The 12,768-nt window shown below is 47.4% G+C and overlaps 1 protein-coding gene across 6 annotated transcripts; it reads right to left on the bottom strand.

Moving 5' to 3' along the window:
* Positions 1 to 869: 869 nt before the first annotated feature.
* Positions 870 to 12,724, bottom strand: MTFR1L (mitochondrial fission regulator 1 like). 6 transcript variants are annotated; one of them, XR_012584215.1, is made up of 9 exons: positions 12,621 to 12,722; positions 12,324 to 12,449; positions 11,287 to 11,391; positions 10,499 to 10,608; positions 9,506 to 9,717; positions 6,165 to 6,477; positions 3,354 to 3,547; positions 1,811 to 1,936; positions 870 to 1,052 (listed from the first exon to the last, which is right to left on the bottom strand). XR_012584215.1 is itself a non-coding variant. In XM_074562914.1 (8 exons), coding segments are annotated over exons 2-8 (951 nt in total). In that variant the 5' UTR covers positions 12,339 to 12,449; positions 12,621 to 12,722; the 3' UTR covers positions 870 to 1,934. The 6 variants fall into 6 exon arrangements, 4 of the variants coding, with proteins under 4 accessions (XP_074419015.1, XP_074419018.1, XP_074419017.1 ...); XR_012584216.1 differs by having other exon boundaries at positions 3,468 to 3,547; XM_074562914.1 differs by having other exon boundaries at positions 870 to 1,936.
* Between the last annotated feature and the right edge of the window lie 44 nt (positions 12,725 to 12,768).

The following is a 12,768-nucleotide window of genomic DNA, read 5'->3' as shown; positions in this document are numbered from 1 at the left end:
CTGGTCAGTATTGGTTTATCTGCGTGTGGCAACTGCCGTGTCTAACAGCAGTGGAGCTTCTTGCATGCTGCTGGTACGGCTCGTTCAACATAATCCCCTGCTTTGGGATACGCAGCCTTTGGGCTGGGCGTGCTTTAGCTTGGATCTGTCCCTGAAGCGTGGGGACCAGCTGCTCAAAAACACCGGGGTCACGCTCAGCAGAGTCCATCTGTGACCACGCTCACAGTCCAGAACAACAGCCTGCTTTGTCAGCAGCAACTGCCCTGTTTTTCACTTTAAGTATGTCTTTAACAGTGCAGGTGTTGCCATTTAAGCTCTCTTACTTTCCCACTGGGCCAGAATTTCAGTACCATAGCCCAAACTGGAGTTAAGTCGTAGTCCAGAGGTGAACTGCTGGTACGCTCTTACACCCAGGCTGCACATGGAGCACATTCCCAGCAACAGGGACTCCTGGTTACAGCTCCATCTTTTCCACAGGCAGGTGGATTCCTGACAAATCGTTATGCAGAGGAGCCTTACTGGGACAGAGGGAATGATCACGTCGTCCAGTGGCTCTTGGTGTGCATCTGACGGGGGGAAGAGCTGCAGCAACTCCCTGTAAAGCTGAGGAAGTCGTGAATGCTATTTCTGCTCCCCCTTACTGGGTGGCCAGAGGCAGTATGAGCCTCTTCTCTCACTTCTAAGGTGGGGATGACGGTTTAATTTTTCAAGGGCTGAGGGCCCAGAGGATTAAGAAAATCCTTAGCATTGGAGTACACTCGGCTGCAGCAGCTGAAACGCCACGCGTGCCACCCCCCGCCCCAAGACACAAGCACCGCTGCTGACATGTTTGGACATCTGCACGTTAATAATATCAAGAACGATCACCATCTTATTAAGGCTCCATTTTATATAAAGGAAAAAATCATACTTTAAATACAGCCATGAGGAACATTGCAGAGAACGTGTAGCTGAAGGAAACCTCTTCAGTCATGAGAACTGCAGCCACAGCCCATGCCAAGGTCCTCCTTCCCTTTTCTCAGATGGTGGCTCTTGTGGTGGGTGCTCAGTTCCTAGCATTGGTGGTTCAATAAATAGACCTTTTGAATGCTAAATAAAATACATTATCTGAATACGAGGACTATTAATGAAACATTGAATTACTGGCAAGAAATTAGGGCCATTGTGTCATGCAACTGTGGGGATAATTTGTGAGTTAAGAAATGCCCAGGGCATCCTAAAAGCAGCCAGCATCCCGCAGACGTGACTGAGGGCTTTGATCATCGACTGCAGTTTCATCCCCCATCGGGTCCGACAGAATTATCGGGAAGACGCCTTCTTTTACCACTGTGATTCAACAACCTCCCAAATACTGACGATGTGGAAGCATTAATTAGCTTATTCTCAGTAGCTCTGTACCATACTCGGAACAGAGAAAGAACTGGATGTTCCGACATCCGTTTATACTGGAAATGGTAACTAGTTATATTGTAACAAGGCTGTTATAAGTTAATGCTTAATTTGAACTTAAGGAAAATTGTAGGTAGAAAGAACGTCATCCAGCAACACTCATTGCACTCTTCAGAAGATCCTTATCAATAATCAACATCAAAATACAGGTGGAAAACAATTTCCATCTTCTTAAAAAGTTGTGGGGTTTTTTTTTTTCCTTAAATATAACAATACATGGAAAACACATCAAATCCATAGGGTCTTTGCTAAGTAAGTGTCCAGTGCAGAAACCATTTCTAATTAAAAGAGGCAAAAGGCTCAATCCTTAGGAAGGCAGCTACTGTGGAGGAAATTTTGGGAGCGTAACACTTTTGCTTACAGAGTTTAACGACAGTAACATCATTTCTCCTTGATGGCCAGATCTTCGTCCTTTAGGGCAAATTTTCTTCTCAGAACTTCCGCTATAAGAACGGCGGGGTCTTCCTCCTTCATTGACGTTCGGTTTCTACATGGAAGACAAAAGCACAGGGAATTAGTACAGGGACGTGCCACAGTGGATGGCTTACAGCATGGTGACATTCTAAGTGTTCTTTCTGAAGCCTTCATAATTGGCTTTTGTCGCAAGTGAAGGAGGTACAAGAACAACACAAATTAGCTAAAAAGTCACCTCTTTCATGTTGGCTTAGAAAACCTGGAGCTCATTTGGTGCATCAAGGGGCATCCTGAAAAGCTCAGCATCAAAGCTCTTTATAATTTTTATTCAACTGTGTTAATAACAGGTAAGTAAAATACAACTTCACAAGTTATTTACAGCCTACGTCCCCTCAGTATCAATCTCCAAGCGCTGTGGTGTTCGAGTTGAAGTCCTAGAACTATTTTTTCATTAATTTTGCTGTACAATGGATATATGCTTTCATATTTAAACACAGGGAATTACAGGTGGTTTAAAGGAAGGCTTTTTCCCTCTGCTCAGCTACTGCTGTTATCAAAGCGCCCTGTCTCCTTCCACAAGTTCAGACAAGCAGTTCACTTTAGAAGTGTTAGTAAGCTTATTTTACAAGAAGCCAAAACCCAGTTCTTTATCCTCAGGTCTCATGAATTGCTTAGTTAAGGTTTTGTTTAGAACCTGCAATAATAATTTCAGAGATGATTAAATTTTTTTTTTTTTTTTTTTAATAGCTGAAGTCCTCCCTTGGTCAGAAAACATTACGGGTGTTTTAAACATTCCTAAATGAAAAAATCCCCCTGAAGTATTTCCCTGTGTGTTTAGGAGGGGCTCGTTCTCAAATGAACAGCGAAGGCTTTTAGTAAGCTGTGGAAGATGCCATTGAGCTGCCCACGGGTAACCCTTAGCGCTGTCACATTTGTCTGATGCAAGTTCTTAATGTCCAGTTGCGTAAAAGCATCACGAAAAGCTGCCTTTGCAGCCAGAATCACGCCTTTGATTTCATCCAGACAGAACCGTCCCTCCAGAAAAGGGTGCAGAGAAAGAGCAGAGCACGGGGGCTGGAGCCCTCCCCAGACCCTTCCTGCCACACGGGCCGACCTGAGAATTCAGCGTTGCCCCTGTATCCATCAGCTGCCTCCGGAGAGGGACGGGGGGAGCCGAGGCAGCCAGAGGAGGAGGTGACAGTGACAGCAGGAAGAGAGACAGCCCTGACATAGCCTCGAGCTGTGCCGATCACAGGGAAAAGCCCTCCCGGGCTGAATGAAGAGACAGATAACCCACACCGGGGTGAGAAAAGCCACCTCTCCTACCAGAGGGTACAACGTCCTACAGCCAGCAGCAGACCGCGGGGCGCCAGCACTCACTGGAGTGTCTCAGCCCTTTACAGCCGCTCCGAGGGCCAAGGAAATAATCATGGAAAAAGCAAATTGTTCCGTCCCACACCAGTAGTACTTACAAATAAAAGAGTACTCACAGTCCAAGCAGCTCCTCACGCTACCCGTCCCCCCTTGCTGAGCGCCACAGGCCCAGCGCTCGGCCACTCCCCGCGCAGAGGCCACCACAGGCACTGCCACCAGCTCTAACTCACATTTGGTGAAACATGCACATTTCTGCAAGCGTTTCTCATGCATTCCTGAAGCTTCCAAGGCTGCGTTTAAGCACCAAGTCCTAAATAGGAGCATCAGAGAAGCATCTATGTAGTTATCTCGTTAAGCGCCATTTGGTACCTTCATCCACTTAAAAGAGTACACGATCCTTTCAAGCGTTACAAGTGCTGCAACACCTACACCAGACAATCCGCTCCGCGTAACCCAACAGCCCGCCCACAAGGCGAGCACAGCTTAGAGTACGGGGCTGTTCACGAACCTGCAGCGACGCTGGAGGATTGTGTCTAGGAATTAAAAGCTCATCAAGTAATGCACAGTGATGTACTTAATGCGATCTTTCGACTACCTGTCACTTAATTAAGCTGTAATAACTGTATCCTAAAACGTCACTGTTGCATGTGGGAGGCAAGTTAGAGGCTGAGATAGAGAAAGAGATGAAAGGAAAATGGTTCAGCTCCGGAAAAGAATAGTCTCCAGCTTTTCTACGCGAGTGTTCCCGGCCTTGATGGAAGCAGCAGTGAGTGTGACCCAGCTCCCGGCTAATCAGTCGCACTGTCACAAGGGGAGAAAAGGGTCCGGGTGATAGAGTTCCTTTGCCCGCTGCACCCCAGCAAGGAGGGATTCAGCAGCTATTCCCTACCCCCCCCCCCGCCCCAGTATTCCCCAGTACAAAATCCTTTTCCTCCATCTTCTATGATGTTACAAACCAGCGCTGTTAGTAAATCCCACTTTTGTGCACATCCCTCCCTCCCACTCACTCACAGCTTCTCTCCCGGGTAACCGCAAGATCAGACACCTTCATCCCTCCTTAGCTGTTCTCACACATTCTGTCAAGGAAACCGAAGTCAAACTGCGACCCATTACATCGCAACATTCCCTGTCACCCCCACGCTGCTTTTCACCCAGGCTGCTGAAGACACACTCGTGCGCCCCACAACTGCCACACGCAGAGGGGTAACACCGACTTTGGCGTAACAACCACACGCGAACCGGGCTGCGGCTACAAGTCACGTTTTCGCTTCTGCCTGATGGATTTGCTCCAGGCCTCCTCAAGGACTTTGCAAACAGCCTCCCCCCCGTCAGCACCTGGCTCCTCGAGGCTCTGCCCGGGCTGGCAGGAGCCTTGTTGGCGTATCCAGGCGTGGATGAGAAATGCCTCGGCTTTCCCTACCAGAATCTGTATTTGTACAAGTTTTTTTTTTTCCCCCCTGAAAAACGCGCATTTCGCTGTCTTCATCTGGCAGAGACGGTGGGAGTTTTCTTACCCTGAGAAGTCTGCTTCCAGAGGAGGCTGCCATACCAGTCTGCACTAATTAGAAGATTCATAATTACACTGTTACATGTGAGTGCTTAGTCCTAGAGGTACACATGTTTCTGATAAAACGTTCCATGTCACAACACGCAGCATCTGCAGGCTCTTCTGGATTTAACAGAGCCGCCGAACGAGCATTAGAAAGGCGCAGAGAAGTTACCTAAAGCCTAACCCAAACCTCCGTTGAGCCGACACAGAAGAGGTGCGCCCAGCAGCAGGTATTTTTATGGAGAATTCTCCCTCACGTTAACCAATAATTTGGAATTATTTTTGGATGCCCAAAGCACTGCTTTGCAAGAGACAGGGAAAAAGAAGAGGAGCAGGCATTTCTGTGGTGTGTGAATTCTACTCACCCTCAAGAAAGAGTCCAGGCATTTACACAAAGCAAGTGTTTAAGCTTTGAGTAATATTTAACACTTAGGAAAACAAGAGCAAAGGGTATGCTGTGCGAATTCTGGATGTGTAATACCATACTGACATTCTGGATGGAAGCTGAACATATTTCTCTCATTTGACTATATAATTTTTTCAGTGCTGAGAATTTAATTTCTTTTAAATTGAATTAGGCATAGAAATTGTGAACAGCCATCACACAACATGTTATTTTTTGGCCAGGAATCTTCCTCACACAACATAATGGCTGGGGAGATCTCCGGGTTGAAAAATGTGGAAACTGAACTCTATCACTGTGATTTCACACCTAAAATTAAGGCAGTACAGCTAAAATTAAAGAAACTATTTTATCAGCTGGGCAGAACCCTGCCTCAGGCAGGCAGCAGCTGGCATGGCAGCAGCTCGAGGCCCGCTCATGATCAATGTGTAAACTTGTCACGAGACAAGTGAAAACTCACTCTGCCCACACTCAGAGCCGGGCCAGATGCAAAAGCCAAGAAGCTGAAAAGCTCCGTGTGTTAATTCCTGCACGTGCCATGCGGAAAAATCTCCTGAGCTTCCTGGCCACTTGGCTCTGCAGGACAGTCTACGCACCAGCACCTGGAACCACTGCAAGCAGCGCGGCCCTTACTGATGGTTGCCAATACATACGGTTTTGGTTTTCATCTGGGCAAACACAAGCTTTTTTTTTTTTTTTTCAGATGAACAATTTGAAGCAGCCAAACGTGGTGCTAATTGGTTTAAGTGCCCCTCCATTGCATTCTATCTGGGCAGGTAAGCCATCGTTAAAAAAACCCACCCAGAAACATTAAATGTTAGCAAGCTTTGCTATAAATAGGGACTTTCCCCTGTGAATCATGACTATAGAGCAGCATCAACAAGCAGCGAACGCAATGTCCAGTGTCTACAATGATTTGAACAACAACAACAAAAAGAGATAAAATAAAATGAAGAGAGTTTGGGAAGCACTTACAAGTCTTTGCTCTGCTTCATCCTATGAATGTCTTTAAGAATGCCCATCATGTCCGCAAAACTGCTGGCCTTTGAAAGAGACACAGAATCTTCCTCGTCAGGATCCTTTGGTTCCGGTTTACAACACTCGGAGGTTGTGGAACAAAGCATGGAGACTGACGGGAGGTCGGGGCTCTCGAGTTCTGCCTCCTCCTCTGTGATATCGCTAATGACAAAGGAAGTCGTAGATTGGAAAGAGGGTCCGAAACAAGGTAAAGGAGAAGATGCATTTGAACTTCCTGGAGATAATAAATCTGGTGTTAACGAAGCAGAAGCTGAAAAAGAAAACAATACAGGCAGATAGATAAGCTAATAGCAAACCAGGTAGGTATGTTTTTCCCCAAAAACAACAGAATAGAAATCAAAATATACATACACATATATATACACATACATATATATATACACATATATATCTCTCTCTCATCATCAGCCAGTCTCACCCATGCACTAAGAAAACAAGTTCCTCATGTTCTCCATTACCCTCCATGTCCACTCTGCTTCCTGTGACACCATGCTGCAACACAAGACCTTCTCCATTACCTTTTATCCCACGTAATGTATCTCTGTTCCTGTCGTGCCCATCACCGTATCACCCCTCCACCTCACACACCGCGCCCCGGCCCTGCAGAACTCAGGCAATGGTTATTTTTTCCATTTTTACAGATAAGAAAGGGAGGAACAGAGATGTAGCTGCTGCTCAGGGTGACAGAGGGAGCCTGTGTCAGAATGTTGGTCTTCATTGTCTTAACTTTTTCTTTTTCGTCATCGCCTTGAGACCTGCTTGCCTTTCTTTTCCTTTCGGGCTCCTTCCCCGCTACCCACCCGCTTGGTGAGAATGCAGAGCTGGTTCAGCAGCTCCAGCATTTTACACCAGATGGTCATAGCGATTCCCTGTGGGACTGCAGAATCCTGACCTGTTTCGCTTCCCATCACCGTCTGTAAAATGAGAATAGCATCCCCCTATTCCACAGGGAAGATGGGATTTATCTGTTCACGCTTTAACATGCGGTGAGGGTAAGAACCGCTATATAAATTCCGGGTGTTATTAAGTGAAAATGAGTTAGATATTTCCAAGGTAAAACACTAAGGGAAAACAACCAAAAATCCAGAAAAATGCTTAGTGCAAGTCTCCTTGAAAGAATCTTCCTGTATTGAAAACAAACTGTACCTTAAAGCGCTAATGCCCTTGACCTCCAGAGTAAACTTGTAGATAGTTATCAATTTCCAATTAAGGGATTTCTCTAACAGTATATAATACAGCAGATTGCACAATATTTCTTTTTTGACATCAATCTTTCCAAAATAAGCCTGCTAAATAGTTATCTCCTCCATCAGATTACCGAGCTACAGCCAGGCCCTAAATCACAGCTCCCCGTTGTTGACTCAGAGGCCGTGAAGTCAATACGAGCAGTTCTCAAATGCCAGCTGATAACAACCAGGCACGCTGCTGAGTAGAGAGGGAGAGAAAAAGGTATTAAATGATTAAATCATTTTTCTCCCATCTGGATCTCTAATTTTCCTCATTATTACTCTCCTTGAATTAAAACGGACTCTTCTAGAGCAACTCGAGAGCTGAGACAACACTTAGAAGGAAAAAAAAAAAATCACAGAAATTCCCCTTTCTTTATTCCAATTTGGTTGTTCCTCTCATCTTGCATAAAGAAGAAAGAGGACACACGCAGCCTCTCCGAAGGGGACATCTGCGATGCCTTGTTTTTCGCTTTTTCCCTGCAGAGTTGAGGGTAATGTGGCTCCCTCACCCCCTGAGAAGCTTAATTTTACCATGCTGCTGCAGGGGCCGAGGCCGGCGGCACACAGGATCCCCTGCACTGGGACAGGACCAAAGGTGACAAGAACCCCCAGCACGTGCGTGCATTGTCTCACAACAGCCCTTTACCATGGAAGTGAAGAAACATCTCATCTAAATACAGCTTCACATGCTAAACCCATCAGATATATTCTCACATGGTGGCATTTACACTATTGATATCCAATAGATTCTTACGAGTCCGTTGACCATCACACAGAACTGGAAAAGAACCCAAGTCTCCCACGCAGAAACCAGCATTTCAACTAAATCAAGCACCTCAACTCTGTTTCATGTTCAAATGCATTTACAGCTCGCAGATAAACAGCTGGACTAAACACAAGCAGTCATTAAAGCCACAAGTCCCTTGGGGCTACAATAATCAGACAACCACGTCACCTTTCGCAGATGACAAGAGATTTGGTCTCGTGCACACCCTACGCAGTGCAGCGCCAAGCGGCAATTTGGGAATTAAAAAAAGATTTGCTTTCAGATGTAGGATAAGGAAGGTTTCATCAGCCACTATTACCCATCATAGACAGGAATTAACCCGCCTGATACCATCTCAAGTGTGGCACAATCCTGTTTTTTTGGTGTGGGTTGTTTTGGTTTTTTGTTTTTTTTTTTTTACAGTAATGGGAAGAATTATAGATCCTTCTTTTCCTCTGCAAAGCAGCCATAACGCAGCTGTTGCCTTAGTTATTAGCAAAAGTGTTCTGCATAAAAGAAATGCAGCTTTTCCTTTAGTTTGCAAAACTAGTCAGTGTTTGAGTTAGGAGATCAGCCACTCTCCACTCTGCCTTCTGAATACTCCACAAATAGATACCAAGGTATTTCTGTCTTAGTAGATTCCACACTCTAAACGAGCCACTGTTGCAGCAAGACTTGCAGAACCACTGGGATTTGGATCCTACCAAATATTGTCATATTTTCAGAGCTGAGTACACAGGAAAAGCCATGAATGGAAGAGGACCAGTGTCTCCTCACGGTTCAGTTTTGCAGATAAAACATGGCTTTTAGTTGCATACAAATTTACTAAAGGAAATAAATAAATGGGTTCAGCTAGGCTTCTCCCCAAATACCTCATTTGCTACAGAAATGACACTGTCATTTTCACACCAGAAACAGACACTAACATCTCACTCTCACTCAAATCCAGACATAACCCTCGTGCTCATGGTCGACTTGGAGCAGGAATGGCAATAATTCACCAATGTTTTCATGAAACAAGGCACTTGAGATGAGTCGGCCTCCAGATCAAACGCGGTCACAAAGCAGCACTTGGTATTTCTTAGAAACAAGCTGGAATCCTCCAACGAAACAGACGCAAACACAGAACCAGCCTGAGCTGACACCAAAGATGGCATCCCACCAACGGGAGCCACAGCTCTGCTGCAAAAACAACACACCAGTCTGGTTTGTACAGAGGAAATAACCAGGTTCACTAACTCAGCCCTTCTCGTTCAACAGAAAAAAGCTCGTTATATTCCTACCTGACTCTGCAGCGACTATTTTAGCTATCTGACTCCGAAGGTGACTCAGCTCGTCCTGCAGCTCTGTCGTTCGGCTCAGTGCTGGTAAACCAGGTTTCTTCAAGGCGAGCAGCTTCTCCTCCTGCTTCCTCAGGTTGGGGACTGACGCGTTTCGCTGTATAACAGTGAAGGGACTCGGCTTCCACTTGTGCTTCAGCGGGCGAGTGTCACTTCTACAGGACAAAAACCTGTCAGTCATTTACAAGGTCCAGACCCCTCTGTGACAACAACACTCAGGATTGCTCTGCCTCCACCTCAGGACACCAGAAGACTTTAACACCATGAATTAAGCCTCTGCGCCACTGTCTGTATGTGCCACTGTCTGTATGTGCCACTGTCTGTATGTGCCACTGTCTGTATGTGCCACTGTCTGTATGACAAGGAACAGAAAACGTGTCACAGAAACCATGACCCAAGGGCACAAGATGTGGTGAGAGGACGCAGGGACAAAAGCCTGGGCGTGCTCACGTGGTGCCAAGTCATTTCTCTCCCAGTGACTGTGTCTCCATGCCGGGCTGGGTGCACGTGGGAAATGTCACTTACCCATTAACTTTTGCCTCTGATTGCAAAATCCATTTTATCTGTCACAAGATACCTATAACTATCGCCCTGCCTTAAGGACAAATGTTCGACTGACCAGAACCAAACTCCTGGGGACAGAGCACTTCAATGCCAGGAGAATCAACTCTTCAACCAGAAAACACCCTGGATCAGGGGGGTCACATCTTTCAGGGAGGAAAATAAATCATGGCACAGGCTCTTAGCACTTCCTACAGGAATTCCTCCCAAGGTCCTTTGTTCAATTTTTTTTTTCCTGTCTCTTGGGAAAAATGTCAACAGGCACCAGATCAGACCTTGGGGACTGAAGCTGTGAGCATCTGATCAATGTCTAAGCTGTGCAAAATAAACCGGTGTATAAAACCAAGGAGCAGCAGAGAAAAAGAGGAAACAAACCTGACTCTGGCATATGTTTCTTCATCATCTGCTGCTATCCACACGATGTCTGCCAAGGTGGGGACTGGAGGGACGTCATTTAAGTAGAGGTCTGAAACATTTGGTAGAACCTAAGAAGAAGAAAGTTATGTTGAGGAGACGCCGGTCCCGTCTCCTGAAGCCGCCCCAGATGTGCTGCACGGGCTGTCAGAGCCTTTCTCCTCAGCACCAGGCCGGCAGCTGCATCTGTCAAATGTGTGACACCATTTGGCTGATGGAAACATAGCGCTTCTGTGTGTCAGCTTCTGCACGTGTCCTCGGGCGCGTTGCTGTGCTCTGAGCGGAGGGACACCTGATACAGCCTAGGGCGCTGCCAAGGACACGTGCCACACTTTGCCACTACAAGTCCCAGCGCTGCCCTTGAGCTTCAACAGTGACGAAAGCGTTTCCATAAACCCTGTTTTACTGTTTAGGAAACACAGGCCCAAAGGGCATGCGGCTTGCTGGAGGTCACGCAATGAAGCGCTGGTTCCGCAACTCCGTGTTTCTGTCTCCTCCGGCTCGCTGACCCAGTCCACAGACACTACCCAAGGAGGTATTTTCCTCCAGTTGCCAATGATCACTTTACAAGAAATTAAAAAAAAAAAAAAAAAAAGACTTAAAAAAAAAATCTTAAAATTAATTATATTGCTACGTGAGCTTTGTGAATACAACTCTGCAGACACACGTGGCTGACAGAACAGCCTTGCCTTTCTCTAGAGCGACAGCTTCCTACAGGCAATCGCCAAACCCCTTATGAGTTCGCTTACCTCAAAGGTTGCTCTGGGACAGGGTTTTAGAGGGAGGTTTGACCCGATCCTCCTGACGACGCTGCGTGCTGAGCCATGGGGTTTGTTCTGCCAGATGGGGATCGTCTACAAGAAGCCATGTGATATAATTAATGTTTCAAATCAGTCGCCCTTCTTAACATTTATTAAATTGGAAACTGTCCTATACAATCTACTTAAGGGCTCAGATCTCTGACTTTTTATTTGTTGATTGATACTTTTAATTGAGAACCTGCTAATAACTAAGGTCCTCACTGCATACAACTGTGTTTCAGCTGAACACACATAAAGTCAGCCAGTTACTAAGGAGCATTTTAAACATGGCTGTAGTACTTTCAGGACTGAAAACTAAAAGTACTCAGTAACAGACACTGAGCTCCAAATGAAAACATGCCAAAAGGAGGAAAACAGCATCAAATAAGGGCCTCAGAAGAATTAAATCAGAAGAAAGTCTCATTTGTAGAAACAATCTCACTTCCACATGATCTTTAACACAAGCAGCGTTGATAAGACTGTGAACATCTCTTGGATGATGGCAAAGTGCCAAGTGTACCAATGCCCATCCCAGCCCATGGCCAAGGAGAACAGCCTCAGAGGGCTTTCAGAAGGGGCAAATGTTTTAGTGATCTGTGGGTACTTCTGAAACGGATTCAAAAGGTGAAGTTCTGTCCTTTGACCGCGTTCCCCTCTGCCAGTTTTATGGCCGTCACAGGCTCTCGTGACAGGAGGCAGCACAAGACTGGACAGCGAATACCACAAAGACAAACCGGAATCCAAACAGGTTATTTCGCTCAGTCCACCACAAATTCAGTTCTTTATTTATCACCTGAGCTTGTTGCGCACACGCAATACCTGAGCATTAGGTTTGCAATGCCCGAGTCCTGATGTGTGTTTTAAAATTGAATCTCCGAGCTGGGACTGCACTGACTGCTGGGACGGCCCTCTGGCTACCGGCCACGGGAGAGCCGGGGGAAGAAGGGGCCCAGGGAGGGAAGAGGCCCGGCCGCCGTTCCGCTTACCGACTCCGCTGCCATCTCCGGCTCTGGCGGTGGTCACCGGGGCGGACTCAGCGCTGGGTGCTGCGGCTCCCGCGGGCGCGGACCGGGCTCATCTTCCCCCGCTCCCCGCCGCGCCGGCGCTTCTCACTGCGGGACAGAACCGATGGCTGCGGGCGCTGCCCGGGGCCGCGCCGGCCCGCACGGAGCACCCCGGCGGACGGGCCCAGCCCGGCACCCCCCTACCCGCGGGCGGCAGCGACCCCTCGTCCCTCGGCCGGTGCCCGCCCCGCTCCCCCCGTCCCGGGGCCCCGCCGGTACCTGAGGGGCGGCGGCGCAGCGCGGCCCCGCTGCCGGCCCCTCCGGCGCCATCACCCGGAAGCAGAACCCTCCCCTGCACTTCCGGCGCCGCCTGCGCATGCGCCGTGACCCGGAAACGCCCCCCCCAATGGCGCCCTGGGCGCCGGTG

Source organism: Larus michahellis, chromosome 19 (assembly GCF_964199755.1).
Source record: "Larus michahellis chromosome 19, bLarMic1.1, whole genome shotgun sequence".
Lineage (NCBI taxonomy): Eukaryota > Metazoa > Chordata > Aves > Charadriiformes > Laridae > Larus > Larus michahellis.
Note: the sequence above shows the minus strand (reverse complement) of the source record. Positions and strands in the feature narration are given on the sequence as shown.